The 14986-nt window shown below is 37.8% G+C and overlaps 3 protein-coding genes and 1 long non-coding RNA gene across 4 annotated transcripts; 1 reads left to right on the forward strand and 3 right to left on the reverse strand.

The window, feature by feature from the left end:
- Nucleotides 1-1657: 1657 nt before the first annotated feature.
- On the reverse strand, nucleotides 1658-3035 carry LOC117189078 (alpha-methylacyl-CoA racemase-like). The gene is made up of 2 exons (XM_033394049.1): nucleotides 2853-3035; nucleotides 1658-2800 (listed from the first exon to the last, which is right to left on the reverse strand). Exons 1-2 carry the CDS (start codon nucleotides 2958-2960, stop codon nucleotides 1787-1789), a joined length of 1122 nt encoding a protein of 373 aa, XP_033249940.1. The 5' UTR covers nucleotides 2961-3035; the 3' UTR covers nucleotides 1658-1786.
- Nucleotides 3036-3321: 286 nt separating this feature from the next.
- Nucleotides 3322-6381, forward strand: LOC108162608. The gene is made up of 2 exons (XR_001775591.2): nucleotides 3322-4776; nucleotides 4931-6381. It is a non-coding gene; the product is annotated as an uncharacterized LOC108162608 (long non-coding RNA).
- A 244-nt stretch (nucleotides 6382-6625) lies between these two features.
- On the reverse strand, nucleotides 6626-7998 carry LOC117189077 (alpha-methylacyl-CoA racemase-like). Its single transcript, XM_033394048.1, has 2 exons — nucleotides 7821-7998; nucleotides 6626-7768 (listed from the first exon to the last, which is right to left on the reverse strand). Exons 1-2 carry the CDS (start codon nucleotides 7926-7928, stop codon nucleotides 6755-6757), a joined length of 1122 nt encoding a protein of 373 aa, XP_033249939.1. The 5' UTR covers nucleotides 7929-7998; the 3' UTR covers nucleotides 6626-6754.
- A 3597-nt stretch (nucleotides 7999-11595) lies between these two features.
- LOC117189079 (alpha-methylacyl-CoA racemase-like) lies at nucleotides 11596-12975 on the reverse strand. The gene is made up of 2 exons (XM_033394050.1): nucleotides 12791-12975; nucleotides 11596-12738 (listed from the first exon to the last, which is right to left on the reverse strand). The coding sequence occupies exons 1-2, from the start codon at nucleotides 12896-12898 to the stop codon at nucleotides 11725-11727; spliced, it is 1122 nt and encodes a 373-aa protein (XP_033249941.1). The 5' UTR covers nucleotides 12899-12975; the 3' UTR covers nucleotides 11596-11724.
- Nucleotides 12976-14986: the final 2011 nt, after the last annotated feature.

A 14986-nucleotide genomic window follows, 5' to 3' on the forward strand; every position in this document is an offset into this window, starting at 1 on the left:
ATAAATGATGCTTGTGCGTGCGTTGTATGAGGAAGAATTGATGATGAGAATTATGTGATGATTGACAAATGGTTGTTATGCAAAAGTAGTGTTGGGAAAGAGAAATAGTTTCGAGTGAATGGATGGTACATCACACCCAGTACTAGAGAAGCACTCATCTAGCACAAATTTCTAACTTTTATACATTACATATTAAATCTACATGCCTGTGCATATGCATAGATCTATTATAATGTAAGAACGTGTGTGCCCGTAACTGTGACTGAGTATTTCTGTATGTTATCATTCCAAAAACGAAAAAAACAACAAAAAAAAACCCAAAAACCGAAACCTCTTCAGAATTTCAAGAAGCTTGTAAAATTTTAATTTTCCCTCATTAGGCTTAAAACATATAAGCTAGGATAAGGGTTAAATGAGGGTTAAGATGCCAGGCTGCTCCAATTTTTTTGTTTGGAGAATGGACACTTTAGCCGTTTTATTAAATGTGTGAATAGGGTGTAGGTCGCGTCGTCTGTTCTACAAAAAAATGCCAATTGTGCTACAACTATAACTGTAAACATTGCCTGTGATTTGATAAACTGTGTATGTTAAGAATGTGTGTGTGCATGTTCGTGTGCGTGTACGGGTATGATATTGTGTGCAAGTATTGAAGTAAATAAAAAAAGCACCACGCGCAGCAGAGCAAAGTGAAATGTAAAGAAATTATGATATTTTTAATGTAAAAACATAAACTAATACTAATAAACTGTACACAACGGTAATTGTAAACGAAACGAAAACAAAAAAAAAATAAATTGAAAACGTAACATATGGTACTGATTTTATACTGAGAACTGAGACTTACTATTTATACAAATACGAAACGAAACACTTACTTAAGGACTTACAATGAATTACTTTACCCAGGACTATGCGACATATACAGAACGTACTACTACATACTACAAATAACGATGAAATTATAAAAGGTATGGACAACAGGCAAAAACAGCCAAGGAAAATTGAAAGGCGCCTACGAACCATTTGGAAAATGTGGATTTCGTCTTCAAGGTATGATAAGCAAAAGAGTTGCATTTTACATAGCATTCGTTGCATCACTTTTTTTTGGTCCGTTTGGCCTATTGTCCATAACCTCTGTTTCACAGCAATTTCCCAGCGGGCGGATTTTAATGAAACTGCCTGCAGCCCAAAACCAAATCAAACTAGTGAAATTTACATGAAACATACATACATAACCACTTATGCATTACATATACATTACATACATATGAGCATTATAATAAATGAATTGTATTAAATATATATATGACGATATATATTTAAACGAAACTAAGAGAAATCGAACTACTGGTAACGCTGACGCGCGGTGCTTTTTAGAGAATATTTCTGTGCTAATTCTGTATGCTAGTATAGCGAATAAGTAGGAACAGCGAGAGAGAGCGTGTACGAAAGCGATAAACGAAAAATCGGAATTTAAACGATAAGATAGTTTCTATTAAATTATACTGTATTATCACTCCTCCTCCCCCCCCAATCCCCAATAGTTCGGCACAAACCCGTTCATGAACAAATTGTATGACTGATAGTTTGTACGCGAAAAATTTAGTAAATTTAAACTGTGTTTTGTGTGCAAGAGCGAGAATAAAAGAATTTTGAATGCAAGAGCAACAAAACAATAGTCTTTTATTTAAAACAACAATCGGCGAAATCTTGGGGCGGCTCTCAATACGGATGTTAACAATAAACGGCACTTTGAAGCTTTCAACAAGAACTGTTATACAGCAGGCTAGAGCTTTGCCCGATCTGGCAACGTCAGCACTCCCGACTCCAACAATCTTTTCAGTTCTTCGGGTTTCAACTCCAGATCCCCTATCAGTTCTTCCTGCTTTGTGCTCTCTGCCTTGGGCAGCTTTCCAGGAGTACGACTCAGTCGTGGCGCTGGACGCGGTGCCACTGCATCACCGAGCAGCCCGAAGGATTGCCGCTCCTTATTGTGGGCATGTTGGTGGACTTTTGTATAGTCCAGCACGGGATAAACGCAAGCATCTATGTCTTCAAAGATCTTCGACCATTGCGCCTGGGTTTTTGTTAGAAATGCTTCCGTTAACAGCCGCCTGCCCCGCTCTTGATGCTCGTCTCCGAACTGCGGCAGATCCTCGGGCAGTTCCAATCGCTGCCTGAGAAGCTCAAAGAACTGCGGCTCCAGCGCGCCCACAGACATGTAGAGACCGTCCTTTGTTTCGTAGTTATCGTAGAAATATGCCCCGCCATCGAGGATGTTATCGCCACGCTGCTTTCCCCAAATATGAAGATCCCGCGACAGGAACAACCAGCTGGCCACATAGGCAGCTCCTTCGACCATGGCCGCATCCACGACCTGGCCACGCCCAGAGTTATGGCGCTCCAGCAGGGCCAGGCAAATGCCCAGGGCACACATCACACTGCCGCCCGCGAAGTCGGCCAAAAGATTAATCGGTGCGGTGGGCTTCTCGTGTCTGCGTCCCAGCATGGACAGAACGCCCGAAATGGCTGCATAGTTGAGATCGTGACCAGCGCGTGCCGCCAAACGTCCCTGCTGGCCAAATCCCGTCAGTCGGGCATAGATCAAACGCGGATTCTCTCCGCACAACTCGGCGGGAGCCAAGTGGAGCTTCTCCATGACGCCCGGTCGAAAGGGTTCGATGAGTACATCGCTTTTCTTGGCCAGGCGGCGCACCAGCTGCTGCCCCTCAGGATCTTTCATATTAACGCACATTGTGCGCTTGCCATGTTGCAGTACATCCAACTGATTATCGAGGATCTTTAAAAATGTTAAGATGTAGAAAGATCAATGATCGAATTGGAGTGTTTACCTTGTCAATGCGGGTGACGGTAGCCCCAAAATCGGTCAGGATTTTGCCACAGAGTGGACCAGGGGCTAGGCCAACGAATTCCAAGACTTTGATGCCTTTCAGCGGCATTTTTTAAAGGCTACAAATCTTAATTCAAGCAAACAAGTTGATTGCACTTTGGACGCCATTACAATAGTGCTGCCAACTTGGCCTTTTAAAATCTAATAATTGCATATGAATTGTAGTATATTTAAAAATTAAAATTAAATGTTACTGTCTTATGTGCCACTTTATGTAGATCAGCATTATTCAATATTTTATAGTCGTGTTCCTTAATTTTTTTGTGTGTTTTTGTTTAAATTTCCTAGTAAAAACAACTTTTTTAAGGTGGACAGCACTGATTTTTTACACATACAAATATTTTTTTAAAGAAAGCTGCATGGCTACACAAAATTTAATGACATTTATTTACCAAATTAAATTTCAAACTTATTTAAAAAATTCAATTGTAAATAAATTTTAATTATTTAACATATTTTTTGCTGTATTTCCTTAGCCCATGCAATTTAAAACTATCCTAAACACTAATATTAAATATTAAATTTTATAAATAACACATCCCCACAAAAAAAAAGTGTCGTGCGCGACTGACCAGAGTATCCTATCCCTATGTATTTCGGTGCCCTGAACACGAATCCAAGGTCAGATTTGCTCCATCCCGGCAGGTTTTTTTCTAGCCTCAAAAAACTAATTTGGTCAAAACATGGTGGAAACTCATTTGAAAAATTTATCGGATTTGCTTGAAACTCGTCAATGGGGGCTTTTGGGGTCGCTGATTACGAATTTGATGTCAGTTTTCTTGTTTCGAGATGTATCGAGTTCTTTTCTCTTCAAAAGATCTATTTAAAAGGGAAAGATCTAGATGCAAGGCCGGAGAATTATTCGTTTTAAGTAAGTCCGGTCTTATTGGATCCGCCATTTTGAATTTTTGAAAACTGAATTTAAATTTTTAACTATTGCCTTCGGTCAGACGCGCACGACACTTTTTTTGTGAGGATGTGTAATTTATACAGAATGTTTTGGAATATCCGCTTTGGCAATCATGCCTTTATAAAGCCCGGACCTGATTCCGTTTCTATACAAAAACAACGACACTCACATACTTAGGACCATTTACCGTAAGTTCATTTACACTTCCATACATACAAACATAACCAGAAACTACCTTACTAAAAAGACGCGACTGTGAACGAGTAGAAAAATAACGAAGGAAAAAAGAAATCAAATGAAAAACTAACCGTTTAAAATCTTTTCCAAACATTTCATTACACTTACAATTAAAACTAAGTATAAAAGTGTGTCGAAAACTGAATGTAAAGCAAACTATTGTGTGGTTATATACCGTAGATAAGCATTAAATATTATCTGATTTGTAATTATAATGTGGAATTCATTAAACAAAGCTCAACTGGAATTAAACTTGAGCTTTTTTCAATGAACTCTCCCAAACAAGTTGTCATTTCAAAAAAAAAATATCTAAAAGAAAAACAATTGGTAAATTTGCAATGGAAATATCGCACAGCCGTCCAAAAGAGAGCAAAAATATTTGAAAATTAAAAAAAAATACCTTTCAACATATCAAAAAGAAATTCATTATTAAATATTGAGTTTTTGAAATGACAACTTTTAGAATAACAACGATATCAACGAGACAATTTGAATTGCCAAAATTAAATACTTTAATATGTACTAAATTTAGCTATGAATGATAGATTATGAATTATGATTAAGATAAAGTATGATGACGAATGGTGGTGTATGTCTTTGTCTGCCACTTGAATGACTTTTGGATGATTCTGAATCTATTGAAGATGAGCCTCAGCCTGAGCTGAGCGAAGGCCGCCGCCGAGAGGATCTTGCACATTATGGCTGTGGTAAACAAAATGTAAGTGATGCATAGAATTTTTAAATTAAATTTATCAAAATAAGTTAGTTACAAAAACAAACAACCGATAAAAACCTGCGCACAAGCGTCCCACACATACAAAATATTTTGCTAATAATCATATTTCTTTTTTCTTTGCACATATTTTTCACAGGTGTTTTGATTAAGTATGACTTGATGAGTACTTGAGATGATAAATGATGCTTGTGCGTGCGTTGTATGAGGAAGAATTGATGATGAGAATTATGTGATGATTGACAAATGGTTGTTATGCAAAAGTAGTGTTGGGAAAGAGAAATAGTTTCGAGTGAATGGATGGTACATCACACCCAGTACTAGAGAAGCACTCATCTAGCACAAATTTCTAACTTTTATACATTACATATTAAATCTACATGCCTGTGCATATGCATAGATCTATTATAATGTAAGAACGTGTGTGCCCGTAACTGTGACTGAGTATTTCTGTATGTTATCATTCCAAAAACGAAAAAAACAACAAAAAAAAACCCAAAAACCGAAACCTCTTCAGAATTTCAAGAAGCTTGTAAAATTTTAATTTTCCCTCATTAGGCTTAAAACATATAAGCTAGGATAAGGGTTAAATGAGGGTTAAGATGCCAGGCTGCTCCAATTTTTTTGTTTGGAGAATGGACACTTTAGCCGTTTTATTAAATGTGTGAATAGGGTGTAGGTCGCGTCGTCTGTTCTACAAAAAAATGCCAATTGTGCTACAACTATAACTGTAAACATTGCCTGTGATTTGATAAACTGTGTATGTTAAGAATGTGTGTGTGCATGTTCGTGTGCGTGTACGGGTATGATATTGTGTGCAAGTATTGAAGTAAATAAAAAAAGCACCACGCGCAGCAGAGCAAAGTGAAATGTAAAGAAATTATGATATTTTTAATGTAAAAACATAAACTAATACTAATAAACTGTACACAACGGTAATTGTAAACGAAACGAAAACAAAAAAAAAATAAATTGAAAACGTAACATATGGTACTGATTTTATACTGAGAACTGAGACTTACTATTTATACAAATACGAAACGAAACACTTACTTAAGGACTTACAATGAATTACTTTACCCAGGACTATGCGACATATACAGAACGTACTACTACATACTACAAATAACGATGAAATTATAAAAGGTATGGACAACAGGCAAAAACAGCCAAGGAAAATTGAAAGGCGCCTACGAACCATTTGGAAAATGTGGATTTCGTCTTCAAGGTATGATAAGCAAAAGAGTTGCATTTTACATAGCATTCGTTGCATCACTTTTTTTTGGTCCGTTTGGCCTATTGTCCATAACCTCTGTTTCACAGCAATTTCCCAGCGGGCGGATTTTAATGAAACTGCCTGCAGCCCAAAACCAAATCAAACTAGTGAAATTTACATGAAACATACATACATAACCACTTATGCATTACATATACATTACATACATATGAGCATTATAATAAATGAATTGTATTAAATATATATATGACGATATATATTTAAACGAAACTAAGAGAAATCGAACTACTGGTAACGCTGACGCGCGGTGCTTTTTAGAGAATATTTCTGTGCTAATTCTGTATGCTAGTATAGCGAATAAGTAGGAACAGCGAGAGAGAGCGTGTACGAAAGCGATAAACGAAAAATCGGAATTTAAACGATAAGATAGTTTCTATTAAATTATACTGTATTATCACTCCTCCTCCCCCCCAATCCCCAATAGTTCGGCACAAACCCGTTCATGAACAAATTGTATGACTGATAGTTTGTACGCGAAAAATTTAGTAAATTTAAACTGTGTTTTGTGTGCAAGAGCGAGAATAAAAGAATTTTGAATGCAAGAGCAACAAAACAATAGTCTTTTATTTAAAACAACAATCGGCGAAATCTTGGGGCGGCTCTCAATACGGATGTTAACAATAAACGGCACTTTGAAGCTTTCAACAAGAACTGTTATACAGCAGGCTAGAGCTTTGCCCGATCTGGCAACGTCAGCACTCCCGACTCCAACAATCTTTTCAGTTCTTCGGGTTTCAACTCCAGATCCCCTATCAGTTCTTCCTGCTTTGTGCTCTCTGCCTTGGGCAGCTTTCCAGGAGTACGACTCAGTCGTGGCGCTGGACGCGGTGCCACTGCATCACCGAGCAGCCCGAAGGATTGCCGCTCCTTATTGTGGGCATGTTGGTGGACTTTTGTATAGTCCAGCACGGGATAAACGCAAGCATCTATGTCTTCAAAGATCTTCGACCATTGCGCCTGGGTTTTTGTTAGAAATGCTTCCGTTAACAGCCGCCTGCCCCGCTCTTGATGCTCGTCTCCGAACTGCGGCAGATCCTCGGGCAGTTCCAATCGCTGCCTGAGAAGCTCAAAGAACTGCGGCTCCAGCGCGCCCACAGACATGTAGAGACCGTCCTTTGTTTCGTAGTTATCGTAGAAATATGCCCCGCCATCGAGGATGTTATCGCCACGCTGCTTTCCCCAAATATGAAGATCCCGCGACAGGAACAACCAGCTGGCCACATAGGCAGCTCCTTCGACCATGGCCGCATCCACGACCTGGCCACGCCCAGAGTTATGGCGCTCCAGCAGGGCCAGGCAAATGCCCAGGGCACACATCACACTGCCGCCCGCGAAGTCGGCCAAAAGATTAATCGGTGCGGTGGGCTTCTCGTGTCTGCGTCCCAGCATGGACAGAACGCCCGAAATGGCTGCATAGTTGAGATCGTGACCAGCGCGTGCCGCCAAACGTCCCTGCTGGCCAAATCCCGTCAGTCGGGCATAGATCAAACGCGGATTCTCTCCGCACAACTCGGCGGGAGCCAAGTGGAGCTTCTCCATGACGCCCGGTCGAAAGGGTTCGATGAGTACATCGCTTTTCTTGGCCAGGCGGCGCACCAGCTGCTGCCCCTCAGGATCTTTCATATTAACGCACATTGTGCGCTTGCCATGTTGCAGTACATCCAACTGATTATCGAGGATCTTTAAAAATGTTAAGATGTAGAAAGATCAATGATCGAATTGGAGTGTTTACCTTGTCAATGCGGGTGACGGTAGCCCCAAAATCGGTCAGGATTTTGCCACAGAGTGGACCAGGGGCTAGGCCAACGAATTCCAAGACTTTGATGCCTTTCAGCGGCATTTTTTAAAGGCTACAAATCTTAATTCAAGCAAACAAGTTGATTGCACTTTGGACGCCATTACAATAGTGCTGCCAACTTGACCTTTTAAAATCTAATAATTGCATATGAATTGTAGTATATTTAAAAATTAAAATTAAATGTTACTGTCTTATGTGCCACTTTATGTAGATCAGCATTATTCAATATTTTATAGTCGTGTTCCTTAATTTTTTTGTGTGTTTTTGTTTAAATTTCCTAGTAAAAACAACTTTTTTAAGGTGGACAGCACTGATTTTTTACACATACAAATATTTTTTTAAAGAAAGCTGCATGGCTACACAAAATTTAATGACATTTATTTACCAAATTAAATTTCAAACTTATTTAAAAAATTCAATTGTAAATAAATTTTAATTATTTAACATATTTTTTGCTGTATTTCCTTAGCCCATGCAATTTAAAACTATCCTAAACACTAATATTAAATATTAAATTTTATAAATAACACATCCCCACAAAAAAAAAGTGTCGTGCGCGACTGACCAGAGTATCCTATCCCTATGTATTTCGGTGCCCTGAACACGAATCCAAGGTCAGATTTGCTCCATCCCGGCAGGTTTTTTTCTAGCCTCAAAAAACTAATTTGGTCAAAACATGGTGGAAACTCATTTGAAAAATTTATCGGATTTGCTTGAAACTCGTCAATGGGGGGCTTTTGGGGTCGCTGATTACGAATTTGATGTCAGTTTTCTTGTTTCGAGATGTATCGAGTTCTTTTCTCTTCAAAAGATCTATTTAAAAGGGAAAGATCTAGATGCAAGGCCGGAGAATTATTCGTTTTAAGTAAGTCCGGTCTTATTGGATCCGCCATTTTGAATTTTTGAAAACTGAATTTAAATTTTTAACTATTGCCTTCGGTCAGACGCGCACGACACTTTTTTTGTGAGGATGTGTAATTTATACAGAATGTTTTGGAATATCCGCTTTGGCAATCATGCCTTTATAAAGCCCGGACCTGATTCCGTTTCTATACAAAAACAACGACACTCACATACTTAGGACCATTTACCGTAAGTTCATTTACACTTCCATACATACAAACATAACCAGAAACTACCTTACTAAAAAGACGCGACTGTGAACGAGTAGAAAAATAACGAAGGAAAAAAGAAATCAAATGAAAAACTAACCGTTTAAAATCTTTTCCAAACATTTCATTACACTTACAATTAAAACTAAGTATAAAAGTGTGTCGAAAACTGAATGTAAAGCAAACTATTGTGTGGTTATATACCGTAGATAAGCATTAAATATTATCTGATTTGTAATTATAATGTGGAATTCATTAAACAAAGCTCAACTGGAATTAAACTTGAGCTTTTTTCAATGAACTCTCCCAAACAAATTGTCATTTCAAAAAAAAAATATCTAAAAGAAAAACAATTGGTAAATTTGCAATGGAAATATCGCACAGCCGTCCAAAAGAGAGCAAAAATATTTGAAAATTAAAAAAAAATACCTTTCAACATATCAAAAAGAAATTCATTATTAAATATTGAGTTTTTGAAATGACAACTTTTAGAATAACAACGATATCAACGAGACAATTTGAATTGCCAAAATTAAATACTTTAATATGTACTAAATTTAGCTATGAATGATAGATTATGAATTATGATTAAGATAAAGTATGATGACGAATGGTGGTGTATGTCTTTGTCTGCCACTTGAATGACTTTTGGATGATTCTGAATCTATTGAAGATGAGCCTCAGCCTGAGCTGAGCGAAGGCCGCCGCCGAGAGGATCTTGCACATTATGGCTGTGGTAAACAAAATGTAAGTGATGCATAGAATTTTTAAATTAAATTTATCAAAATAAGTTAGTTACAAAAACAAACAACCGATAAAAACCTGCGCACAAGCGTCCCACACATACAAAATATTTTGCTAATAATCATATTTCTTTTTTCTTTGCACATATTTTTCACAGGTGTTTTGATTAAGTATGACTTGATGAGTACTTGAGATGATAAATGATGCTTGTGCGTGCGTTGTATGAGGAAGAATTGATGATGAGAATTATGTGATGATTGACAAATGGTTGTTATGCAAAAGTAGTGTTGGGAAAGAGAAATAGTTTCGAGTGAATGGATGGTACATCACACCCAGTACTAGAGAAGCACTCATCTAGCACAAATTTCTAACTTTTATACATTACATATTAAATCTACATGCCTGTGCATATGCATAGATCTATTATAATGTAAGAACGTGTGTGCCCGTAACTGTGACTGAGTATTTCTGTATGTTATCATTCCAAAAACGAAAAAAACAACAAAAAAAAACCCAAAAACCGAAACCTCTTCAGAATTTCAAGAAGCTTGTAAAATTTTAATTTTCCCTCATTAGGCTTAAAACATATAAGCTAGGATAAGGGTTAAATGAGGGTTAAGATGCCAGGCTGCTCCAATTTTTTTGTTTGGAGAATGGACACTTTAGCCGTTTTATTAAATGTGTGAATAGGGTGTAGGTCGCGTCGTCTGTTCTACAAAAAAATGCCAATTGTGCTACAACTATAACTGTAAACATTGCCTGTGATTTGATAAACTGTGTATGTTAAGAATGTGTGTGTGCATGTTCGTGTGCGTGTACGGGTATGATATTGTGTGCAAGTATTGAAGTAAATAAAAAAAGCACCACGCGCAGCAGAGCAAAGTGAAATGTAAAGAAATTATGATATTTTTAATGTAAAAACATAAACTAATACTAATAAACTGTACACAACGGTAATTGTAAACGAAACGAAAACAAAAAAAAAATAAATTGAAAACGTAACATATGGTACTGATTTTATACTGAGAACTGAGACTTACTATTTATACAAATACGAAACGAAACACTTACTTAAGGACTTACAATGAATTACTTTACCCAGGACTATGCGACATATACAGAACGTACTACTACATACTACAAATAACGATGAAATTATAAAAGGTATGGACAACAGGCAAAAACAGCCAAGGAAAATTGAAAGGCGCCTACGAACCATTTGGAAAATGTGGATTTCGTCTTCAAGGTATGATAAGCAAAAGAGTTGCATTTTACATAGCATTCGTTGCATCACTTTTTTTTGGTCCGTTTGGCCTATTGTCCATAACCTCTGTTTCACAGCAATTTCCCAGCGGGCGGATTTTAATGAAACTGCCTGCAGCCCAAAACCAAATCAAACTAGTGAAATTTACATGAAACATACATACATAACCACTTATGCATTACATATACATTACATACATATGAGCATTATAATAAATGAATTGTATTAAATATATATATGACGATATATATTTAAACGAAACTAAGAGAAATCGAACTACTGGTAACGCTGACGCGCGGTGCTTTTTAGAGAATATTTCTGTGCTAATTCTGTATGCTAGTATAGCGAATAAGTAGGAACAGCGAGAGAGAGCGTGTACGAAAGCGATAAACGAAAAATCGGAATTTAAACGATAAGATAGTTTCTATTAAATTATACTGTATTATCACTCCTCCTCCCCCCCCAATCCCCAATAGTTCGGCACAAACCCGTTCATGAACAAATTGTATGACTGATAGTTTGTACGCGAAAAATTTAGTAAATTTAAACTGTGTTTTGTGTGCAAGAGCGAGAATAAAAGAATTTTGAATGCAAGAGCAACAAAACAATAGTCTTTTATTTAAAACAACAATCGGCGAAATCTTGGGGCGGCTCTCAATACGGATGTTAACAATAAACGGCACTTTGAAGCTTTCAACAAGAACTGTTATACAGCAGGCTAGAGCTTTGCCCGATCTGGCAACGTCAGCACTCCCGACTCCAACAATCTTTTCAGTTCTTCGGGTTTCAACTCCAGATCCCCTATCAGTTCTTCCTGCTTTGTGCTCTCTGCCTTGGGCAGCTTTCCAGGAGTACGACTCAGTCGTGGCGCTGGACGCGGTGCCACTGCATCACCGAGCAGCCCGAAGGATTGCCGCTCCTTATTGTGGGCATGTTGGTGGACTTTTGTATAGTCCAGCACGGGATAAACGCAAGCATCTATGTCTTCAAAGATCTTCGACCATTGCGCCTGGGTTTTTGTTAGAAATGCTTCCGTTAACAGCCGCCTGCCCCGCTCTTGATGCTCGTCTCCGAACTGCGGCAGATCCTCGGGCAGTTCCAATCGCTGCCTGAGAAGCTCAAAGAACTGCGGCTCCAGCGCGCCCACAGACATGTAGAGACCGTCCTTTGTTTCGTAGTTATCGTAGAAATATGCCCCGCCATCGAGGATGTTATCGCCACGCTGCTTTCCCCAAATATGAAGATCCCGCGACAGGAACAACCAGCTGGCCACATAGGCAGCTCCTTCGACCATGGCCGCATCCACGACCTGGCCACGCCCAGAGTTATGGCGCTCCAGCAGGGCCAGGCAAATGCCCAGGGCACACATCACACTGCCGCCCGCGAAGTCGGCCAAAAGATTAATCGGTGCGGTGGGCTTCTCGTGTCTGCGTCCCAGCATGGACAGAACGCCCGAAATGGCTGCATAGTTGAGATCGTGACCAGCGCGTGCCGCCAAACGTCCCTGCTGGCCAAATCCCGTCAGTCGGGCATAGATCAAACGCGGATTCTCTCCGCACAACTCGGCGGGAGCCAAGTGGAGCTTCTCCATGACGCCCGGTCGAAAGGGTTCGATGAGTACATCGCTTTTCTTGGCCAGGCGGCGCACCAGCTGCTGCCCCTCAGGATCTTTCATATTAACGCACATTTTGCGCTTGCCATGTTGCAGTACATCCAACTGATTATCGAGGATCTTTAAAAATGTTAAGATGTAGAAAGATCAATGATCGAATTGGAGTGTTTACCTTGTCAATGCGGGTGACGGTAGCCCCAAAATCGGTCAGGATTTTGCCACAGAGTGGACCAGGGGCTAGGCCAACGAATTCCAAGACTTTGATGCCTTTCAGCGGCATTTTTTAAAGGCTACAAATCTTAATTCAAGCAAACAAGTTGATTGCACTTTGGACGCCATTACAATAGTGCTGCCAACTTGGCCTTTTAAAATCTAATAATTGCATATGAATTGTAGTATATTTAAAAATTAAAATTAAATGTTACTGTCTTATGTGCCACTTTATGTAGATCAGCATTATTCAATATTTTATAGTCGTGTTCCTTAATTTTTTTGTGTGTTTTTGTTTAAATTTCCTAGTAAAAACAACTTTTTTAAGGTGGACAGCACTGATTTTTTACACATACAAATATTTTTTTAAAGAAAGCTGCATGGCTACAAAAAATTTAATGACATTTATTTACCAAATTAAATTTCAAACTTATTTAAAAAATTCAATTGTAAATAAATTTTAATTATTTAACATATTTTTTGCTGTATTTCCTTAGCCCATGCAATTTAAAACTATCCTAAACACTAATATTAAATATTAAATTTTATAAATAACACATCCCCACAAAAAAAAAGTGTCGTGCGCGACTGACCAGAGTATCCTATCCCTATGTATTTCGGTGCCCTGAACACGAATCCAAGGTCAGATTTGCTCCATCCCGGCAGGTTTTTTTCTAGCCTCAAAAAACTAATTTGGTCAAAACATGGTGGAAACTCATTTGAAAAATTTATCGGATTTGCTTGAAACTCGTCAATGGGGGCTTTTGGGGTCGCTGATTACGAATTTGATGTCAGTTTTCTTGTTTCGAGATGTATCGAGTTCTTTTCTCTTCAAAAGATCTATTTAAAAGGGAAAGATCTAGATGCAAGGCCGGAGAATTATTCGTTTTAAGTAAGTCCGGTCTTATTGGATCCGCCATTTTGAATTTTTGAAAACTGAATTTAAATTTTTAACTATTGCCTTCGGTCAGACGCGCACGACACTTTTTTTGTGAGGATGTGTAATTTATACAGAATGTTTTGGAATATCCGCTTTGGCAATCATGCCTTTATAAAGCCCGGACCTGATTCCGTTTCTATACAAAAACAACGACACTCACATACTTAGGACCATTTACCGTAAGTTCATTTACACTTCCATACATACAAACATAACCAGAAACTACCTTACTAAAAAGACGCGACTGTGAACGAGTAGAAAAATAACGAAGGAAAAAAGAAATCAAATGAAAAACTAACCGTTTAAAATCTTTTCCAAACATTTCATTACACTTACAATTAAAACTAAGTATAAAAGTGTGTCGAAAACTGAATGTAAAGCAAACTATTGTGTGGTTATATACCGTAGATAAGCATTAAATATTATCTGATTTGTAATTATAATGTGGAATTCATTAAACAAAGCTCAACTGGAATTAAACTTGAGCTTTTTTCAATGAACTCTCCCAAACAAATTGTCATTTCAAAAAAAAAATATCTAAAAGAAAAACAATTGGTAAATTTGCAATGGAAATATCGCACAGCCGTCCAAAAGAGAGCAAAAATATTTGAAAATTAAAAAAAAATACCTTTCAACATATCAAAAAGAAATTCATTATTAAATATTGAGTTTTTGAAATGACAACTTTTAGAATAACAACGATATCAACGAGACAATTTGAATTGCCAAAATTAAATACTTTAATATGTACTAAATTTAGCTATGAATGATAGATTATGAATTATGATTAAGATAAAGTATGATGACGAATGGTGGTGTATGTCTTTGTCTGCCACTTGAATGACTTTTGGATGATTCTGAATCTATTGAAGATGAGCCTCAGCCTGAGCTGAGCGAAGGCCGCCGCCGAGAGGATCTTGCACATTATGGCTGTGGTAAACAAAATGTAAGTGATGCATAGAATTTTTAAATTAAATTTATCAAAATAAGTTAGTTACAAAAACAAACAACCGATAAAAACCTGCGCACAAGCGTCCCACACATACAAAATATTTTGCTAATAATCATATTTCTTTTTTCTTTGCACATATTTTTCACAGGTGTTTTGATTAAGTATGACTTGTTGAGTACTTGAGATGATAAATGATGCTTGTGCGTGCGTTGTATGAGGAAGAATTGATGATGAGAATTATGTGATGATTGACAAATGGTTGTTAT

This window comes from Drosophila miranda, chromosome 4 (assembly GCF_003369915.1).
Source record: "Drosophila miranda strain MSH22 chromosome 4, D.miranda_PacBio2.1, whole genome shotgun sequence".
Taxonomy (NCBI): domain Eukaryota; kingdom Metazoa; phylum Arthropoda; class Insecta; order Diptera; family Drosophilidae; genus Drosophila; species Drosophila miranda.

Coding starts and splice junctions, on each gene's coding strand:
- LOC117189079 (XM_033394050.1), bottom strand. CDS start 12,898: ATGCCGCTGAAAGGCATCAAAGTCTTGGAATTCGTTGGCCTAGCCCCT. Junction 12,739..12,790: donor CCGTCACCCGCATTGACAAG/GTAAACACTCCA, acceptor ACATTTTTAAAG/ATCCTCGATAATCAGTTGGA.
- LOC117189078 (XM_033394049.1), bottom strand. CDS start 2,960: ATGCCGCTGAAAGGCATCAAAGTCTTGGAATTCGTTGGCCTAGCCCCT. Junction 2,801..2,852: donor CCGTCACCCGCATTGACAAG/GTAAACACTCCA, acceptor ACATTTTTAAAG/ATCCTCGATAATCAGTTGGA.
- LOC117189077 (XM_033394048.1), bottom strand. CDS start 7,928: ATGCCGCTGAAAGGCATCAAAGTCTTGGAATTCGTTGGCCTAGCCCCT. Junction 7,769..7,820: donor CCGTCACCCGCATTGACAAG/GTAAACACTCCA, acceptor ACATTTTTAAAG/ATCCTCGATAATCAGTTGGA.